Source organism: Epinephelus lanceolatus, chromosome 17 (genome assembly GCF_041903045.1).
Source record: "Epinephelus lanceolatus isolate andai-2023 chromosome 17, ASM4190304v1, whole genome shotgun sequence".
Lineage (NCBI taxonomy): Eukaryota > Metazoa > Chordata > Actinopteri > Perciformes > Serranidae > Epinephelus > Epinephelus lanceolatus.
Window position 1 is genome coordinate 14578620 of NC_135750.1, and position 22578 is coordinate 14601197.

General features: G+C 42.2%; 1 protein-coding gene across 2 annotated transcripts; it reads right to left on the reverse strand.

Annotated features, from left to right (window-relative positions):
• Positions 1–685: 685 nt before the first annotated feature.
• On the reverse strand, positions 686–20964 carry rgs17 (regulator of G protein signaling 17). 2 transcript variants are annotated; one of them, XM_033613347.2, is made up of 6 exons: positions 20812–20964; positions 16131–16514; positions 9876–10006; positions 4908–4982; positions 4536–4767; positions 686–2818 (listed from the first exon to the last, which is right to left on the reverse strand). In XM_033613347.2, the coding sequence occupies exons 2-6, from the start codon at positions 16131–16133 to the stop codon at positions 2630–2632; spliced, it is 630 nt and encodes a 209-aa protein (XP_033469238.1). In that variant the 5' UTR covers positions 16134–16514; positions 20812–20964; the 3' UTR covers positions 686–2629. The 2 variants fall into 2 exon arrangements, with proteins under 2 accessions (XP_033469238.1, XP_078016651.1); XM_078160525.1 differs by lacking the exons at positions 16131–16514; positions 20812–20964 and adding an exon at positions 13040–13168 and having other exon boundaries at positions 2492–2818.
• Positions 20965–22578: the final 1614 nt, after the last annotated feature.

Below are 22578 nucleotides of genomic sequence, written 5' to 3' on the forward strand. Positions count from 1 at the left end.
AGCTTGGTTTTAAGCTGGCGGCTTAAGGAAACTCAAAATCCCATCATTCAATGGACTCTTTTTTCCATTTAGGCTCAAGCAGAAGGCCTGTATTTCTTTTTTAAAAACAATAAATTGAATTATCTGTTTCCTTATTTAAGTCCTCTTGCAAACTAGAAGCAGCCAGTTCTTAAATAATCCAACAGTACCATTAAAACATTTTGAGTATCGTCGTCATGGTAAGTAATTTACAAGCTAAACTTCGGACAATTCAAAACCAATCTAACATGGTGGGACATAGACTCCAATCTAGTCACTAACTACATCCAATTGCACTTCAATAGTCTGCTAATACATCCTGCGCCGTCTACTCTTAAATTTAATCTAGTCCAAACTTGGCACGTGAACTTCAGGTAGTTTAAAGGAGGTGGCAACACGGATGCCTACATTTACCAGTGAGGAGTGGCACTGTTTCATTGACACTTCACGACCAACCGAGAGGTCAGCCCTCCGTCGTGTGACACAAAGAATATACTCGGAGGTCCGGTTCATTAAACAAAATAGCATATACTGCACTCATGCACTTTCTACTGCACATCCACAGGCCGGGAACAAATGTTCACATCATCAAAAAAATAACAAAAAAAGAATATGTCCTTTTTGCTAAAAATGTTAATGGGACATTTTGGCAAGACCCCCTTAAAAGTTTTTTTTTTTTTTTTTTTTTACTAAATGTTTCTGTTAAGTGTGTAACTGTACCATACACACACACATAGCCATTATCATCGCATGCTGTCAAAGTCAGATTAGAAAAACAAACCAGAGTGTGTGAGGGCTGGCAGCGGGATGGAGGGTTAGCACGGCGAGCACAAGCATGCTCACTGCTTGCCTACAGCATGCTGAAACCTAGTTAGCCTCGTCGAGACAGCTAGCGTGTGGCTAGCTCGGTACGGTAGCATGTTAGCATCGTTAAACCAACCCTCTTCACTCGCTCTGGTGCGAAAATGAGTGTCTTGAATGGGCAGTAGCTAACTGAAGGACTACCATACACTCTCCCAGCTCCGTCTGCCAGAGAAACAGACATGCACCAGAAAGACTCTACAGGCGGTCACGTCTGGCATCTCTTCACAGCATCTTTGACATCATGTTTGGCACCCGGGTTATGTATCTGCAGCTGGACGTCCAACTCCAGGGACGGTTACCTACAGCATCTAAAGCTAGAGCCTTACAGACAAAGGCCAGGGCTCAATAACCCTTCAGTAACATCAGTGCCTGCTCCATGCAGAACCAGCTTTCCATAATGCTCAAATTCAGAATAAAAACACTAAAAGGTAAACCCTCTTTTTTCTGCGCCACTATTTCAAAATGTAGATGACTATTTGGAGTCAATGTGTTTTTGTTTTTTTTTCTCCAGTGGTGGTTTCTTACCCCACACTGGGCACCTGTGCTTGTCAGGCTGTGATGGTCTGAGTTGAAGGGAGGAGGAGGAGGAGGAAGAGGAGGAGGAGGGGGAAAAAAGATGGGAGGTAGGGAATCGTTGGACAAACTGTGGTTGCTTTCCAGAAAAAAACTCCAGCAGCGCTTGTGCTGCCTTTTCCTTACATGTAAAGGCATTGTGATTTTCTCAGTGGAGAGATTTTTTGACTAAAGTTCATGAGTAATAATAATACATGTAGCTGCCCAACCACAATTCTAGCCCTTACTTCTCCCAGTTAAAGAATCCTAAAGAAGGAAAGTGCTTGGACGGACAGACGGACGGACGGACGGATGGATAGGTGGATAGATGGATGGATGGGTAGGTGCTGTTGCCTTTGCTGCAGAGGCCGTCAAATCTCCTCAATAAAAAAACTGCAGTAAGCTTAAAATTGGCAGAAGTGTACTTTTTCCCTTCACTGAATATAGACATCCAGACAGAGACACACAGGTCCCCCGTGTTAATACATCTCAATATTCAAAAACGGTTGCAGTCCGCGGCTTACATCGTCAAGCTACTGTAGAGAGAGAGAGGGTTACATGCAGAGCCAGTGCTTCTACTGGTTAAACGGGCAGAGACGCCCCAACTCCCACCAACAACTAGGTGTCATGTTTGGACAGTAAAGAAATAAAACATTTTTACACATCTGAAGAATGGGACAGAATTAGAAAAACAAAAAACATATGAAAGAATGAGTAAAGAGAGAGATATTAAAGTATGAGGTCTAAATATTACAGTACAGGAACAGTTGGCTTGTCCTTTTTCTCTCTCTCTCTGTCTGTCCCCACCGCCTGAGGAGTCCTTGTCCACAGTTAACCAGCAGCTGGCCATCAGGTTGGCCATTTCTACCGACAGCCGACAAGCAGGTTGGCCAGTCAACCGTAACAAACAGCACAAATTTTGCTAGCAAAACAATCACTGGCCAGCATTAATGGTCTTAAACCGACCAATAACCAACCAGCAAAGGCCGACCTGGCTCCAGTGGAGAACTGGATATAAATTGCTTAAAAAATATAAATAAAAAACAACCAGCTATCTCGGATGTCATTCAGTCTTTTTTCAATCAAAAATGAGGGAGAGATTTTTCCAAACCCGACTTCTGGCACCATAGTAGTATTTGAAGTTTAAGTAGTAGTCTCGTTGGCGTACGATGGCGATGAGGGAGGGTGGAGGGGTCTAGGTGTCGAGGCAGGTGCGCCTCCTGTTGGCCAGGAGGTCTCTGTAAACGGAGGAGTTGAGGAAACGGGGGTAGGAGTCGCGGTGCATCAGGGTGTAGATCTGAAACTGGGCCTCCTCGTACATCAGATTGCTGGGCTCCGCCAGGCTCAGGTTAATTCCTTCTCTGACCCGTGAGTCCAGACTCACCTGGGGGGAGGAAAACAAGTCTGATTTAGAAACCATCGTGGTTATTTAAGTAATGCGTGGAGCGCCAGTGACTTTATTAAGACATAACACAGACTCAAGAGTTAAACTTAAACAGTTAAACTTGATTAATCTGACAACAACCTAGCAGATCACTACTTGGGTTTGTAGTTCCTGATCAGACAGATCATTTTCTGCAGCTTAAATTTGTTGCTAGCTAGCCACCAAATCACCTGTCCTTAGCTTACCGCTATTCTGCTGTGAAGTATACCAGGGATGGGCGATATGGCCCAAAAAAAAAAAATCACGATATTTCAGGGTATTCTTGCGATAACAAAATTCTTGATGATATTACAAATTAGTAAAAAAGAAATGTATTATTAATTTAAGAAACTAGAACTGCAACAAAATAAGTGATATAGTTTTACAGTTGCCTTCAAATATTCAGTAAAAAATAAACAAAAATGATCTCTCATTTCTTTAGTTTGTGAACAACATCAGTAACTCAGAGTGAGATTCAGATTCTGTATACAATATTAATAGTTCAACAAAATGAAATCTACCACAAATTACACATTTAAACAGCTCCCAAATACAAAAATGTCCACTGGGATCTATATATATAAATCAACAGGTGATTTCCTTCTTTTAGTAAAATCCTAAATGATTAAGTTATTTTTTTCCACCTGGACCTTTATGCTCTGCCATTTCTCCTCTAATCATCACACTGTAACCTGTGACAGGCTGTTATGATACCACAACTATCGCCCAGGCCAACCATATACATACATGTTTACATGTATGTTTATGTAGGTTTACATTACCAAAAGTAATCAAATGACTTGGCTGCCAGAGGAGCCGCTGAATGAGTTCCCTCTGAGCGGTAAGTCACTAAAAGAGTCTGAGAAGTCCGGGGCTGTTCATAAAACATTCAGGACGCCACAGTTTATTCCACACTACTGAAGCTGCTCCTCTTTTTGGAAACACCGTTGAGTCTGTAATAATTTTGCTTTCAGCCACGCTTGTTGTTGCCGTGGGTAACAGTATGACGTCACGTGTCAACAAGTTGAAATATCACAAGTATCACAACATGAATTTTTCATATGATATTGAAAAAATTAAACCGTATTATCGTGAACGAGATGATATGGCACATCCCTTTAGTAAACTCACTGATCTGTACCTTAAAATCTCTATGCCACCACAAAAGGCCTACTGCTCAATTCATCTGACTGGACATTGGGAAAAAATGCCAGTGACGTTGTGCGCTTTCAGCTCTAAGTTGAAGGGTTTTTTTATCTTGTGGCGTTTAGGGCACTCCTAAACAAATACAAGGCACACTGAACAGAAAAATGCGTGGTGCTCAGCCACACAAAAACAGCAAGCAAACGCTTCACTCACATTTCAAACAACTTAAAAAAGCCGTCCAGGCTGTTACAAAGTATTTTGTCCGATCAGGGCCTAAAGAGTCTACAGCCATGCTAGCAGCACAGTAGTTTCACCATCTTAGTATAGTGTGTTTGCATACTAACATTTCTGGATTAGCACCAAACATAAAGCACAGGTTAATGTTTGCAGTTTGCAGGTCATTCTGTTCTAGAAGAAAAACAGGTTAAGTTTGAACTTTGATTTCACAAGCAATCTCACAGCAAATAAGAATTTTCTTTGCTCTGTTCTGTGGTGGCTCATTTCTGCCAAATGAACACAAATACAAGCGTACCTCTTTGGGTGATAATATGGACACATAGTCTTCGTATATGATCCTGGACTTCTCCTCCACCACCGACGGATTCGTCTCCTTCTTCAGCTCTTCACAGGCCAACCAGAAAAGCAGGTTGTCCTCGCTGTACTCCGAGCGCAGGAACTCCCGGAAGATCTCCCGGCCTTCCAGCGAGCGCAGCATCAACTCAAAGCTCCGTGCCCACGACAGCGCTTCCTCTAGACTGGGGTGTCTACAGTTAGACATGAAACAAAGGCAATGAAGAAGTGTGTGTGTGTGTGTGTGTGTGTGTGTGTGTGTGTGTGTGAGAGAGACTGACACAATAGTGATTACACAAACGTGACAGGCTGGAGGGATGACAGCTAGACTTACTGTTCTTCTGTAGCTTCAATACTGTCCATCTTGGTGCAGGTCTGTCGCTCACTCCGCTCCATCCTGTCTTCATTCCTGGATTGGAGACAAGAAATGATTATGCCTAACTTTCTGGCATGTTTCTGCCTGTTTAAATTGATGAGTTTGAGTTATCATTAGGATACAAAGTGATTATTTATCTTAGCATTTTTCCACTTTTGGTACAATAGAAGAAAAAACTCTTCACTATAAACAATATCATTTCTCCTCTCACTACAGACGTCTAGATCCAATCAACATCAGCATCAGGACTGATCGATTTCGTCTGTTGTTCCACACCGGCTGTCAAAATACCCCAAATGCACTCTGTTAAAACCCTGGAATCACTTTATAATGCACAGCATTGTTAGCAGGTGAACCACAGGGTCGAACGAGCAAATAAATAGCATCCAGGAGTTTCAATTAATTATATCTACACCGACAGCATGCATCAGTGACTGTCAGCCAGCGGAGCCACTTTGGGTTAATAAACACTTTAAATATTCCAGGGTTCCAGCATTTTATGCCGCCTGAACCTTTCAACCACTGAGCTAAATTTGCACTGTGCGATGCAGAGTGTAGAAGGGTGCTGGTTTCTATCCCAGCTGACACTGGGCAAGAGGCAGGGTACACCCTGGACAGGTCGCCAGACTATCACAGGGCTGACACATAGAGACAGACAACCATTCACACTCACATTCACACCAACAGACAATTTAGAGTCACCAATTAACCTGCATGTCTTTGGACTGTGGGAGGAAGCTGGAGCACCCAGAGGAAACCTACACTGACACGGGGAGAACATGCAGGCTCCACTCAGAAGTGCTCCCCCACCCTAAGGACTCAGCCTCAGGCAACAATGCTAACCACTTCACACACTGGGGGCGTAATGAATAAAGGACATGAAAATGCAAAATACTTGCCTTCAAATATTTACACTAGCAGTGATGCAAGGTTGCAACAGTTGCCCAGTAAAAGGTTTTGATGCAAATAGATTTGCCAGCAGCAATGCAAATTTGCGAGGACTACCTGGATCCTATTCCCCCAGAGCAGCATCTGGCAGTCTGTACTGCAAGTTGCTGTACAGCCTAAACTACTGGAAGATACTTTATTGAGTTTCCTTTTAGAGAAATGCTCTGAGTGGATTTGAGTTACCTCTGGTGAACAGTTACACAGTGTGTATTGTAAAAGGCGAGAGAGGAATGAGTGGATCTAGTGTGTGCGGCCTTTGTCAAGGTTGAACTCAGACAATGGAGAATCTGTGTTGTTATTTTGGAGGTATGCACGATATTGGATTTTTTTGCCGGTATCCAATATGCCGATATACAACAACTCATTTTACCGATAACTGATACCGATATCGATATATCCACTATTTTCCCTGCCTAATTTTAGTGATCATGAAGTCTCTTCTGTAGTGGAATTAACATCATATTATGCATGCATACTCTCATCATTGATTCTAATAGTTCATTATAAAACCAATATCAGCCAATACCAATGACTTGCCGATATTATCAGTGTGCATAAGCTCAGAAAATCGACCTTTTCCGACAAAAACATTACATTTCTCACCACATAGTATTCACGTTCTGTGTGAAAGTACTCATGACAAACACAACAATTCGATAAAAATGTACTGACGTGTGAATTAATCGCACAAAACAAAACAATCTCAGTGTGTAAAGGCTTTAAAACTGAGTTTAAAGTGAGGATTTATCTGCCTGCAGCTTCAATTTTGACCACTGTCTTTAAAATCACTCGCAAGTCACACAACTTCGCAGAAGTGCGATACTAAAGTGTTTGAGTACCCTTTGACATTGTTCACCACAGCCTGTCACGGAGGTCTCAAGTCAGAAATACGTAATAAGGAATAAAGGTTTTGATCCACAGTCCCATGTGCTAGAATCTCTTTATTCTAGTGCTGAAACCACTTGTTGATTAATCGCTTATTTGACAGGGTGAAAATTAGTCAGAAACCACATTAATAATCAATTGTTCAAGTCATTTTTCCATCAAATGCACAAAAATCTAGTCACAGCTTCTCACTTCTGAGCATTTATTGACTTTATCTGTCACATGTCACAGTAATCAGGACTGTTAGAATTTGCAAGCGTCGCCTCGGGGTTTAGGAAATTGTGACAGTCACTTCTTAAAGGGCCAGTGTGTAAAATGGGTTGAAAACAGTGACATCAGTGGTCAAATTCTAGATTGCAGGGCTCACTCGTTCACCCCTCCCGTCGGGTAAATGACGGTGGCCTCGTAGAGACAAAAAGCCTTGCGCACAAGTTTTTCAGGAGTAGGTCTATCTAGCGACGAGGTGAATGTTTATTTAGAAATCTAAACCATGTTACAATATTGTAATGAATCCCTCACGAGCAGGAGACCAGAGGAGCGTTCGGGAAAAAGGCCCGTTTATTTGAGCACTCCAGAAACTCCGGTAACACTCCAGGGGGTAAAAGACTCCGTCCCAAACTCTGACTCTTCTAGCGTAACACACACACTCCATACACACATACTCATTTACCATGCCGAGTGGGCACCCCCCTCCCTCTCTGCTCCACCAATCTCCAGCCCGTACACTGACTGACAGCGTAGCCGGTAAACAGAGCTCAGCTGTTTATTTAGCCTAGCGATATCTCCGCGTTCTCTGGCTGGCTGGATTGTCCGCTCGGGCTGCCGTACATACATGGCGGCGCAAGATGGCGACCTCTCTAAAGCAAGGCCCTTGCTATATATATATATAAAAGCATAATTATAAGGCTACAAAAACCAAACAAATTTTATTTGATAGCGATTATACACTTGTATAAACATATTAATGGGTAGAATATTCAGATTCAGATTCAGATTGACAATAAACCATGCCAAATATTACACACTGGCCCTTTAAAATTCCTGACATTTTTTAACCCAAACATTTAACTGATAGAGCCAGACTGATGGACAGATAAACCAAAAATGAAAGTAGCTGCAGGTGCAGCGCCTCTCAGTTGATCTCTTTCAGCGATCAATCGCACAGCGAAGCGTCAGCAGGCGATTCAGACGACGCATGTTCAAAGTCCGTATAACAATAAAGCTACAGTTAAACCTTTATGTAAACACTTGAAACACACACATGGTAGCCTCTCTGTCTGTCGTAGCTCAGTCACACTCGCTGAGTCCACAATGCAACACACACTGAGCCATCTATTTTTGTCCCACCATGGAGGATCTTTCCTTCCTCTTGCTGTCTCTTGTCAAAGTCCCCATTGTGCGGCAGTAATGGGCGCAGCTAGCCACAGCCCCCAGGCACCCTCACAATACAGCTAAATATACAGGCTGTTCTTCACAGCTGTTTTGCATGTGATGTGTGGATGGAAATAGAAGGCACCCCAACTAGATAAGGGCCTTGTGTGCGGATGGGTGAGGAGGGTGTAGAAAGTAGAGAAAGGAGAGAGAAAGAAGGAATAAAAAAACTAAAGGCAGATGAGAGTGACTCACACAGATCTCTACCACTTGACCTGGCATGATAGTAAAAAAAATTGTGACACAGAGAGCGTTCAGTGATAAATATATTCACACAAACCTGCACTGGAAAAGGCAAAGTCTCCCTGCCAGCCTTAACGCTAAAATAAATAAACATATAGGCAGCTGAGGACAAATTTCCAGGCTCATTCTGGAGATCTGACAGCACTATTTGATTGAGAAACACAGAGCGGAGTCACAGAGCACTCACTACGGGCCCAGTCCACAAGCTGCCACCACTTCAGATGAAGTGGTGTGAAAGAAGCAGCACATTCACCATTCACTGCCTGAAAACAATGTTTCATTCACTCCTCTCTCCCTGCAAGAGTGCAGCCACAGTGAAGCAGCGGTAGGAGCTGCACAGCAGTTACTGGTTCTGGTGCCTTGCTCAGGGGCGATGAGGTGCAATGAGTGTTTGCACAAGTCTGTATTCTTTTCTCTCTGGTGAAGGAGGAATTAAAGGATCAGTGTGTAGGATTTCGGAGGACATATTGGCAGAAATGGAGTATGTTTTCTTGAGTGTAATAATCACCTGAAAATAAAAATGATCGTGTTTTCATCACCATAGAATAAGCTGTTTGTATCTACATAGGGAGCAGGTCCTCGTCTATAGAGATCACCATGTTCACTGCCACTGTTTTTGCATTTTTGCGTCAGCCACCATAGCTAGAAGCCCATCTGTGATGAGCAGCGTCAAAAAAAAAAAACAAAAACCCACACTGATTGGTAATGTGAAGTTGCTTTATTCAGTGTTTTTACCAGTTGAAATCACCGGGTTTGTTCGTTTTGGAGAGGAATAGACCTCTGTGGATAATTCAGCTCCCAGTATTCCCCGGAACTTCCTGAATTGCAAAGTTGCAAAGAAGTTGCAAAGATAGCGACCCATATCTGACATGCAAAGCAGCGCAGGAGAGACACTAATTTGCAAAGTGAAACTGCTTTATTCAGTGTTTTTACCAGTTTTAATTACCTGGTCTGTTTGTTTTGGAGGGAAAAAGACCTCTGCGGATAATTTGGCTCCTGGTAAAAAAAAAAAAAAAACCTGAACAATGAACATTGAGGGAATCCTAATCAGGAAAAGTTTCATCAAAACATGTGCCCCATGCACAACGTGCAGCTCAAAATCCACAAAACCAGCTAAAATCCAGTCTATGAACCCTTTTGGGAATTGGCCAATGCTACGCTATGATTGGCCAGTCTGCTTTTAGGGGGCAGGACTTGGCAAAAGATCAGTTGTTCAACTCGGAAAACTGTTAAAATGCAAGTTTGTCTGTAGAAAGCTTTACTGGCTCCCATACTTCCCTGCTCATCAGCGCTGTGTCAATATAATGTCTGTTTCTGGGGAACACAACATCAGCATAATATCACAGATTAACAGAATAAAAACTATCAGATTCTTCAGACACAGAATTTATATTATTGTGTAGGTTAATATGTTCTTACCAGAGACACTTGCAGCAGCCACACCAGCAGAGGCAGCAGGTGTTGGGTCGGGGCTGTCCAGGGGCCTGGGGTGGGGCCTCGATGTGCGCCGCCTGCCTTTTTCTCATCTCCACTCCACTCACACTCCGGGGCTTCACAACGTATAAACACACAGAATAAAAACACTGTTAAACACCCTTCAAATGAATAACGTTATAACAGAGAGTGTGTTTTCAAATTTGGTATCCATGTTTTACTTCTGGCTCACTGGCAATATGTCTTATTAAAGGGGGGGGGATAAAAGATACTGTGTGTGAGTGTGTGAAGAGAGATGAAGCCAGCAACTGAGAGAGAGCACTCATGCAGGACAGAGAGGATTCCCTTCCTTGTACGGTATGAGGGTTCCTGGCACTAAGCCAAGTCTTTCACTTGGCTTTGACAGACACTACACATACATTTCAACGGGCGCAGACACAGACGAGCAGGCTCTACACATCGCGCACCCAGATGGACACATGCCAATAAATAAACACAAATTCATGCACACACTTATACACTTATATCAACCTGTCGCTTTAAGGATTTAAGCCTGGGCACACCACACTAACTAAATAATGAGGTGCTTCTTTTATACAGTATGTACTGCTGTTCGTCTGATGCATCACTCCAATGCAGACACACAGTATCGATCGTGGTTTCTGCTGATGCTTTGATGTTTCTGTTACTGTAATGTACTGTATAATGTATGAAACATGTAATGGAAATGTACAGTGTGTGGTAAAACTTCAGTCAGCTGAACTACAGAGCAATGCTTTGCGCTAAACGCTACAGTCAGCATCCTCTCAGCGATAACGCTGACATGCTGACTCTTATAACTCTGGTGATCATCCTGAGCAGAACATAAATGTTTGCACCACTTTACATTACGGGACAGTGCACTCAGAAACACTTATGATGGCCCCAGACTTAAAGTTAGAGATCACTAAAGTCCTTAAAATACATCATCTGGAGACCATGAGTGTCCAAGAGACCCGTTTTAACTGTAGGGCTACCTCTTGAAAGTCCAAGATTTGAATCACTGGTCGGAGACCCCTTAGTTAAGTAATAGGTTTCAAGTTGAGCAGTCATTTTTTGTTTTCGTCAGTGTGCAACATGCTTCTGGGGATGTTTCGGTCCCCAAATTTAGATGCTCCTCTCTGATACAGGCGGCTGAGGACCCAAACCGAGGGTGAGTTTGATTGAGACGGAAGCTTTGCCCGGTCACGCTCTGAGATAATGTTATCTTCTGCCTTGTGCTTCAAAGTGGTGAATTTATAGTTCACAGCAACTTCATACGACACAGTCTTTAGCTTTTGTTTAATATCTAGTGTCGACAAATAATGTTGCAAGTTTCCGATCTGTTGTTAGCGTAGTTAGCACCTTGGAGGGCTAACTTTGGCTTGTTTACGTGCACTGTTACCCTGAATGTCCCGCTAAACCCTGATTACACTCTCAAACTCGATATGGAAAAAAGGACAATAGTAAAATATTGTACTGAACAGTCAAATCTGATTCATCTGACATAACTCCAATTTGGGTACAGCACTAATTTACTGTCATGTCACCAGAAAATATTTGACATTTTGCTTGAAAAATATGTGAAACGATGATCAGTTTTCCAATCAATTCACTTGAGATTGAGATTACAACACAATTTAAGTTTGGGTCATTTTAGGCCATTATGGAAAGTGTATGAGGTCGATGAAGAGTTCCTGCAAATGGTTCTATCACAGTGGTGTCAAACATACGGCCCCTGGACCAGAACTAACCCGCCAAAGTGTCCAAAATCGGCCCAGTAGATGACTAGAAGAAGAGGTGCCAGGTTTCAGGTGTAAGTTAAACCATGTGTTGCCTACTTCATGTAAAATTCTGCTTCAGAGGCTTTCCAATCCCGACCAGGATACAGTTCTCTGATATAAAGATGAATAGTTACGGTGACCATGTTTAAAGATACTGAACATTGTGCATACTATTGTCATTTAGCAGCTTCAGTTCAAAAGAATCTGTATCAGGAAATGTGTGGATAAAAGCACAGGTAATGACAGTGAGAAGTAGACTGACTGAATGTGGAAAAACAGACATACTGTTAAAACTGCACCTATTTTTCTTAAGACATCTCAGGCTGTTAAACGATTTGTAAAAGGATGAACGTCTACAGCATGTAACTAATTCTTTACACAAAAAAAGGGAAGATATTGGAGCTGATGGTGCTTATGGGTTATTGTGCAATGGTTTTTTCGGTCTGGCCCATCTGAGATCAAACTGGGCCGTATGTGGCCCATGAACTAAAATGAGTTTGACACTCCTAATCTATCATGTTAGTGAGTGCACAGGTCTGAAAAGAGGGTCACTTTTGTTCTTCAGGACTAAAACATACACAGAGGTAAACATACTTGTTATAATTTAAGAAAATCTCACTCTCAGCTCCTTAAATTTAACAAACTTAGGTACGGACCATGCAACCACAACTTTAGCAGGACTTCCATGAGCTATTTCTCTGCCACTGCAGCTACACTTAGACATGATTTTACCGTTCGGCCTCAGGTAACAAAAGTGTGCATCTAACAACTACTGTACGCAGTGCCACTCTGTCCTCTGTGGACAGTCCAGTGCCGATCATCGCCCAGGGTTTCCCCTGGCCTTTAGAGAAGCTTTGAAGGTGAACGTGCCTTCAGCCTTGCAAGAAGACGGAGAGTAAAGAGCCACTTTCACATCACACAACAGTCCTGAGAGGCAAACATGGTGCTTTTCAACCCTTCAGGCTACTCAAATTAAAAGTACCACTTTCTAAGAACTCAATAATAATATACAGTATAGTCTGGTAATGCTGAGGCAGAAGATAATAATAATACTTGGCTAGATATTTATGAGCTAAATAGGCCGGGAAAACCCTTATCCCACTATAACTATGACAGCTCTCTTACAGGAAGTCCAACAGCTAAAATTTACACAAAGAAATACAACAGACATCAAAAAGAGGACGTCATAACAAATTCTTCTTCAGATAGAGGAGATAAATTGAACACACACTCCACTTCACAATTTGGGGCATTTTAGCTTAATTTCACCGAGGGGTGCTGTGTGAAAAATGCACTAATTAATTGCAGCCTTGTTGTCTCGTGCAATTAATGAAACAGAACTCTTACCTGCAAAGTCATGGTTTAAATTAAACTCCTCATTAAACACTTGAAAATCCAAATAAAAATAAGCGCACTCCAGTACCAACAGAGGAGCCCTCTTTCTTGATCCTTCTACTCTGCACACACACATGAAATTTACGACAGCACTGATGCAGTACATGGCAGGTAAGGCTGAGACGACCTGCCTGATATGCAAATTTTGTCGCCTGACCGGTGGAGTGGCCATCAGTTATTCAGCGACCAGGCAGCATCCGTGGAAAAACACGCCACTGGATGCAAACGACGGTGAGGGTACGGCTTTGTTCTAAACCCGGAGAAGGAGACCACATTGACAGCACATGCAAATCCAGAGTGGAAATACAAATACACCCAGATGAGAGGCAACAAAACAAGATGACGAAATACAGAGCTACAAGATCTGTCATTGTGAAGTATTTAGATGACCAGCCTCACTTTTCCCACATCTTATCAACTGAGACATGATTTAAAATTGCTTAACAACGCCAAAATTTTAGCAACCAAACTATCGGACGCCACATTCTTTAATCTTGTTACCACAGTAACGACTACTCTTCCTGTGGTCTACACATAAGCACATAAGCCAGAAACAATTCAATGTACTGATCCAATCACCAGGCATTGCACACTACTGTTGAGCTGCTGTGGGGGCCACAAGAAGTGTTGCAAGACTGACAAAATGTACCCCAATCAGAGCCTAGAGGACACCCGACTGTCAGAAAAGTCACCTAACTTTTTAATTTTCCATTGAGAGGTTTGTAGAGGGGGGACTGATTTATTGGAATGCAGCCCACGTTTTTATAAATGGATACTGTCTAATTGGTACAAAAGGAAGTCCAAATTATCCCAACCTGTCCGAAACTACCTTCACCAGCCTGATTAAATAAAAAGTAGCCAAACTGGATGCAAAACAACTCAATCTGACAACACTCTGTGAGTCACTAATTGTTGATATGAGTGGAATATTCATTCATAGTCACCCACTTGTGGACAGTCATTCATACTGTGACTGAGCAGAACTCCTGATCGATGAGTAATGCAGAGGTTTATTTAATATCTTTGCAACCTGATGGATCATGCTGCTTTTTGTGGAAGTTTTAATATTGCTTTGCTTTCCCGCCTCGTCTCATGCTTCACCAGTACAACACTGTATTTGTCTGTAAGTTTCTTCACACAGACGAGAAGTGACAGTCTGCAAAGACTCTCTCCCTGTCGAAGAACATAAAGAACCTGGTTGGTCTTCATTTTCTTTTCTTTTTTTGGTGAGTAGAAACCTTTGGCTCTGACACTAGAGTCTACCGGCCTGAGTATCTAAATCATAGCTAAACTAATAGCTAGATAATGACCACTTTTAGTACGTCACAACGGTTTTCGGCCAACTTATCTGGTTTTCAAGCAACATACCATATCAACTTGATCACTATAAACGGCTGAGCATGGCCGCAGCAGGCTGTACATATATGATAAGGTGTCACATTAAGGCCTTTGCACAATGAGTCTATTTTTTTGGATGCATTTTTTTAAAGCCGTCATCTGAAAAAAAATTGTTACGCACAGAAACCTTGCACACTGATTACAATGTATTTATTGTTCTATTTGTTGTGAAAATTCTTGATAGTACATGACAAAATGAAAAGACACACTTCCTCCTTTGCCTCTCTCCACTGGAGTTACCCATCTGGCTGTCACCACTCCCTCCCTGTCTTTCATTAGGCTCAGCAGCTGCATGAAGGGGTGGAGCTGTCCTCCATATTCTATGTGCGGTCCACATCCTCCTCCTCTTCTTCATCATTCACCTGAATATTACTATCTGACCTGTAAGTGAGCTATCTGAGTCATGAAATGATTCTGCGAGTCCTCGGTCTTGTCGCGACTGTGTCCCGCTGGCACATTTCTGTCACTGATTCATGGTCAAACATCTCTAAAGGCTTCTGACGGATGCAAAAAACACATGAAGTCGTATTTATTTTTAGACATGCGACAATTTTGGACGAAAAAAAAAAAGGACTCATGAATAAACTGTCAGTTCTTTCAGTTTTCATGATCATACTACTTTGAAATCTTATCAAAGTCCAGGCTTTTTATGGCACTTTCAAATTCATCCGGTGATCTTCCTCAGCAAAAGTTGTCGTGGTGACATTATAAAGTTGACATACAGACAATTATCTCCATGACAACTAACCAAACTTTATCCACTAAAAAAGACTGAGTGATGCGGTTGAAAGCTCTCAGAAGTTAGTTATTGAGTTATTGAGTTAAGTTGAGCTAATTTTTGTTTTTCAAGGTCAATAACAAACTTTCATACTTTAACAAATATACTGAAGAGGCAATTTTTCCCATTTTTTGCAAGCAATAAAATTATATTAACCCGAAAAATTACAACAGTGGGTGGGATTCGGTATCCACTGCCCTTCTTTCTTTCTTTCTCTATTTTTCTGTTTATCTTGTTTTTGGGACGTGACTGAGTGGAAAAGAAAAGAATAAAAATAATAATATAATCCATTTTTAACAGTTAATGTGAATGACCAGTTTATTCATGATCTATAAATTAGCTTATAGCTCACTCTGGTAAAGCTAAGAAGCTCTGCAATCTGAACCACATTTACTCATGCTTTCTTTTTTGTTACACACATTTTTAGGATCAAAAGCTCTCAACTTTAAATACGTGTGACACCAGTGAGAGGCAGAGTTGTAAAAATAGTCACCTTTTGATGCAAGGGCAATTTGAGGGGCCCGATTATCACCTACAGGATCTGATAAATTGGGTTATGTGAGGGGCCTAAAAGCTAACAGGAATGTCGTTTGTTCTGCAGAAACCTTGATCCAAAACTGGTCACACTGAAATTAGGATATTAATTTTTTACTTTGATGGTTTATCTGCATGTTGGAGACATTTTATAAGCAAAGACTGACTCTCATTCAAACTTTTTTCTTTATCTTGATCTGAAAGATTTAATATTTCAGTGGCTGATTATTATTTCCCTCTCAAATGACTCTCAAAAGAAACTTGGAGACACTATTCCGTTTCTATTAATAACAATAAAGCATCCCAATCATACCAGACAAAGGTCAAACTTACCATGAATTAGTGAGTTCCTAAAAACAGGTCAGACAGAGCAGTCATGGCGTGAGGTAATAGGTTGCTGGATGATAGCAGGCTGGTTGACGGAGTGACTGACTGGTGGACTGTCTGGGCGTCTGTTTGACTAATGGAGCAGCTGTTTGGCTTGCAGGAGAGGAGCTTCTTTTCACCACAGGGAAGGGACGTTACTGGTCTCACCATCCCTGACCGACGGGCACAGAAAGGGACACGAGAGCTGAGGTGAAATGTGACTACTTCCTCTCCTTATTTCACTCACTCCTCTTTTTGTTTCACTCGCCGTCGCCTCCTAGGCTTCCTTGGGTCTCAGTGAAAGGGTCATTTATGGACTTGAGAGTGCAGGGAGCGGTGACAGTACAGCATCTGGAGGAACACACGGGACAAAACAGTCAAAATCACAACAGAATCATTTCATCCAGTGAGTGAAATAAAGGTGCAGTAACTTATCTTTGGTGACACTGGTGTGGAAAAACTGGGTTTTCAATGCACTGCATAGTGTATCACTGCACACATATAATTAAATGTCGGCTCTGTCAGCTGACACTCATTTGTTGACATCAGCACTTTTGATGAGAATCCCTTAAATTTGTTCAGAGAACAGACTCGTGACTGAAATGTACTTAGGAGCTTAAAAATAAACTTGTCAGTGTTCTCTGGTGGGCAATTATGTATTGGCCACACTGCTGATTACTCAAGCAGTGGATCAACAAAAAAATGTCTCTTTGGCAATTGAGGTCAGCTGTTCATAATAAGTTATGTCTCCATTGTTTCCTGCTTGTCAAAATGTGAGTATTTAGTGCTCTTCTGTTTTACGTAATTGAAAACTGAACATCTTTGTGTTTTGGTAAGTTATTATTTGCATCATAGACATTTCTATGTGCTCTGGAGAACCAAAAAATTGTTATTTTTCCTACTTTCTGACATTTTATAAACTAAATGTATCAGGGCTCAACACTAACTTTTAAAAATGGTTGCCAAGTTGGCCACCAGGCATCAGCTTTTGATTCTGACACTGAAAATATGGTTGCCATTTGCAGTTATATGTGTGTTTAATGATGAAAATGTCACATAAAAATGTTTAAAAGTTTTATTTAAGTTACTAAACAAATTTCTTTGAAGGTGTATTTCATCTAATTATTCATGAAACCTTATCTATTCATTTAGGTCTTTGAATCAATGTGCACGTTTGTTTGTGATGTTGACGGGTTAGTCAAACTTCACAACCCACAGTCAAACAACTTCATTTGCTTCGCCATTGTCTCTAAACCAGAAGCCTGTGCGCACGTGAGTAAACACACCTGCAGTGTTGTGTGGCTCAGGTTCTGAGAGCAATATTCAAACAACAATAATGCAACACATGTTAAAAACGCTGTTATCTAATTTTTATTATATTTTCAATATGGAAACAGTTGTTGCAGCCCTAAACTGTTTCTAAACTACCTCAAACATATCTATGGCACTAACATACTGCCATTTCTTGTTACTTATGGCCCAAAATACGCTTGATACCAATACATCTCCATGAAAAGCTAAGGGATGTGGTCAAAACAAGACAAAGCTAGAAGGGCACTCGGACAGCGCAAACCTCCGCCAAGACCAAATGCCCTATCTTGCAATGCTAACGCAGGTGAAAAGCAATTTGTGTATCTCTCCAGTGATTGGAATCTACTCCTGAATTTAATGGGTTCTTCCATGGCCCACGCTACACCCTTGAACCAAGTTTCGTGAAAATCAAGCTAGCTGTTTTTCCGTAATCCTGCTGCTAAACAAACCAAACCAAAAACATGACCTGTTGGTGGGGATAGTAACCCAAATCTGGAAATGATCAACGATGCCATCATCGTTTTGTTTAAACACTCATAATGAAAAGGACCAAGCCCCTCATCCGTGCCACAACCCAACACTCCATCACAGTCAGATGCCATTTGCTGGATTTGGTCCCTGACAGGATCCGACTGAGAGCCTGAAGGCGACAGAGCCTCCTGCATCATGCTGCATGTTTTCATACAGGAATCACTGTTTAAACAACTCACTTCCTTATTAAAGTAGTTAAGAAATGCTCACGTGTCGACCTCAACACTGGAGACTCTTTATGTTGGGAACTATCACCAGTCCGCTGCAACAACAGAAGAGACAACAGACCATCTCTACATTAGTCATTACACAACTGTGTGACATTTAAAATGATCTGCTATACAAAGTACATTAAACATTGTTAGTAATAGTAGTTTTGCCTGAACACAGCTCATTGTCACTTTGTAGCATGAATCAAAACTGAGGATTCACATGAAGCCACCATCCGTCCCATATGACACAGCATGCCGTCTCAACACTGTTCCACTTTAACACCATTCCCTCAGCGAGAGAAAAGCATCAATACGTTTGAAAACAAAAGTTTCCCTTGTTTAATAAAAGTCTATGAAGAATGATTTTGCATAGCTGTGTGCAAAGATAAGGCTTTTGTGTCAGACTTGTGAGAGTTTCAACCGCCTGTTCCCGGGAGGAAGATGGCCACAGAGTCACTACAGTAACATGCTTCCTTAATAAAAGACGATAATATATAGTCATAAATAGTCTAATTAGTCTATTAAGTGATTAGTAAATTGGAAGAAAAATGATCAGAAACTATTTGGACTATCAATTAATCATTGAGGTAATTTCTCAAGCAAAAATGCCAAAAAATCCATTCTTATAGCTTCACAATTGTGCATAGCTGCTGCTATTCTCTGCTTTGTATTGTGTAAACTGAAATATTTGAGTTCTGGAACGCTGGTCACACAAGACATGACATTCTTAGACGTCACTTTTTCACTATTGACCGATGTCCCAACTGGTCTAGCCATGAGTTCCATATCTCGCCTTAGTCATTAGTTCACGCTCCACACAGTTTCATATATTCAGTGTCACACTTGCATTTGAACATGTCGTCACGCTAGGTTGTGGTCTCGTAGTCACGTAGCTGTCCATTAGTCGCTCACGCTACAGTAGAACGCAGCTCGGGCTGCATTTTCCTGACCGAACCCGACCCGAGTCCGAGACAGTTGTAACCTAGCCCAGCCAGACCCCGACAGACTTCCTTAATTTTAAGTCCGAACCCGACCCGAGCCCGACACAGTTTGTTACCAGACATAGTTATTGTTGTCATGGTTACAGCTTGTCTGTTTACAGTGATCACACATGGACGGTGTGTAAATGACCATCAGAAGGCTGCTGTTACACACAGCCAATTGAAGCGAAGCCAGTGTTGCGTTCAGGCGTTACGTAAGGCGTCACGTAAATAAAAAATTCCAGCATTTGGAGCATTCTGAGCAAAATTTCTGATTTGATATACAAACCTGGCTCGACCGGTCGTGTTGGGCTCGGGTCGGGTATCCACACTCTGCTCTACAGCAGGAAACGGCACTTGGAAATAAAAGCTCTGTGACAAAAATTCACTGCACTTCAAAATAAAGTGTGCTTTTCACAAACCTGACACGTGCGTAAGTCACTTGCAGTCCATTTAGAGAGGAGCCACGATCCACTTTTGGACCGCAACCCACCAGTTGGGAACCACTGGCTAAACCATAGATCAAAGAATCTTAGACAATAATCAGCTGATCAACTGATAATGAAAGTTATTTGCAGCCTTAGACTGAACCAGAAACAGTTAGTCTCTGACTAATAACAGATTAAATCATGCTATTAATGATTATAACAAATGAAAATGCAGCTGCGAGTCCACATCACATCACAACTATCTCAACTCTGCCTCTGTAAAGACACACCGCGGAATCTCAGTGTTTGTAGTAAGCATCTTCAGGTAAAATATCTCCACCCTGAAAGCACACACAAGACAGCTGGTGTTGTGTGAAACCTCTCTGGCTGCAGAGTAAAAGCTGAATGAGATGAATCAGGAAGTCTCTCAGGATGTAGTGTCAACACAACCTGAGCTCCTCTGACTCATGAGGTCAAAACGACAGCAGCACTGGCACTATAAGGAACAACTTTATTATCATATCAACACGTTTGTGGCCTTTATCAGGGTCACCCTCCTCTGACTCAACACACCCATGGGACTCTGCAGTGTGGGTGCTCCCTCAGCTGTGCACGACATGAGTGCATGGCAGCAGAGGGAGGAAATCAAGTCAAAGCTGCGCTAAAATGAACTTTAAAGTGAAGCAGAAAGTTTATGGTGGATGCATGGAGTGAGCTGTCGCATCAGTGGATCTGTTGCATCTGCCTGCAGGCCCGTCCATATCTTCAGATAAGAAGTAGGCAGGCTCATCGGACCCTGCTCTCTGCCTCTGTGCACTAGCTCTGCTGGCTAGCTGCTGGGCTGGGTGTTTTGCATGGTTTCTCCTGCAGCTGTCCGACCCATCTGAGCCCAGCCGCTGCAGGTCCGAGCAGCCGGCGGAGAGAGGAGCTCCCCTCCCGGCTGACACCGCGGAGGGATAACGCGATCACGCAGAGGGCTGCACGGCTCTGACTGTCGCACCGAAAAAAATGTCCACAAATCAAACACCACCCACTTTCTCCTTGCTAGCGTTAGCCGACAGCCTGAGATCCGCTATCTCTCGCAGCGAGAGGAGGAGGTGGCAGCTGAGCAGCAGCAGCTAGCGCCGTGCTAACGTCAGCTAGCCTGCCCGTGTGAAGCATTAGCGGAGAATAACCAGCATCTTACCCCTTTGTGTTGGGCTGTCAGTGTCCTAGGATGATGGGTGTGAAAGCGCGATGTCCCGATGCTTATTTAGCGACATCGTAAATGGGAATCCTGCGGTGTAATGTCCATCGCTGCTGTTTTTCTGCCATCCGCCCCACTTCAGCACCGAACGCCGCCGAGCCCCTGGATGCACTGCGCAGGCGCGCTGCCACCGCTGCTCTGTGGCTGCAGTCGGTGAGAAGATGCACTGCTGAGGCTCCACACACAGTCTGTGCTGCACACACATACCACATCCCTGCTGCACGACACCTCCAGAGCACAAGATAGTCATTTAAAAACGCTGCCGCGCTCAGTTTATTAAATATCAGACATTTTCAAGAGGCATATCCTTAAAAGACCTCAAAATACAGCCTGTCTGACACAAAAGAAAACTACTGTAAGTTTATAATAAAGTTCAGAAGGCCACTATTCATATAAAAGGAAATGTATCCCCAGGTTATAAGCCAGTAAAAATAAAAAAGCCTCTATAAACTCACAAACACAACCTCCTGGAGTGTTACATAAAAGCAATTTCTGCAGGAAATAGTGACTCCATTGATGTCACACACTTCTATTTTTTTGTTACAGCATTTTAGCTATAGTGTCACTTTTGTCTAATTTCTAATTTAATTTGAAACGGCACTCCTTATATCCTCCTTAAATCACATAATATCGTGTGTAATATATATAGCCCTCTGTTGCCATTAGCTACATTTATAATGTCCACATCATATTTTTAATATATATTATTTGGTATTTTACAACATCTACGCAGCGTAATGGTTCTCCAGTGCATTATATAGACATGTGGTTATTTTGTGGTGGTTATCGGTGAGTCATACTGTTATGTTCATGTGTTCAGAATGAATACCAACCTGGTATTAAAAGAAAAAAGCCATGGACATGGAATGGAACATGGAAATATATCATAACTGTACATCATAGGTGACTTCAAATGAAATCTGCTCAGTAGAGACAGTAGAAATAACCTGCACAGGGCTGTGGATCACCATGACAAGTACTCAATTTGAGACTGTGCATGTGTTTCTGTTACAGATTCTGCAGAGACAGATCACAAACATGTCCGTTATAATTCAAAATTGGCAGTAACTTTGTCTGAAGTCAAGCAGCAAGGCATGTAAATGGGTGTTTTACGCTAGAAGTGAGACAGCTAAAGGTATATTTGAAAGCAATACCTATTCCTGACATGCAAGGATCAATAATTTTAGTTATGAGCCATTGATGCATTCATTCATTCATTTATATCTGCTATGTATTGTCAGAGATCTGTACAGTCCTACACAAAGTGAACCAGAGCATCTTTCCCTGACCTTATTCTGTAGCTTACATCGTCACGTGTCATCCACTCAGCTGAAGTCACATTTTAAAGAATGAATCATTTCTGCTGTGAACATCTGAATTACTGTCTCTCAGGTTTTTGTATCTGGATGTGTCACTCAGCCAAAGTGCATCTGCAGCGTGAGAGTCTCCTCCAGTGAGCCTCAGTAGTGATGACTAAACTATATTTTCCTACCGTTAACACAGGGGGGCACCAAAACTCTGCTCTCTCTCTCTCTCTCTCTCTCTCTCTCTCTCTCTCTGTGTCCCCCTCACACACACACACAAACACACACACAAACACACACACACACCTGCTCTGATATAGCGGTGACAAATCAGTAAATCTACTCGTTCACGCTGCGTGGAAAGAAAATGACAGGAACATTATCACCGCTACAGTGACAATTA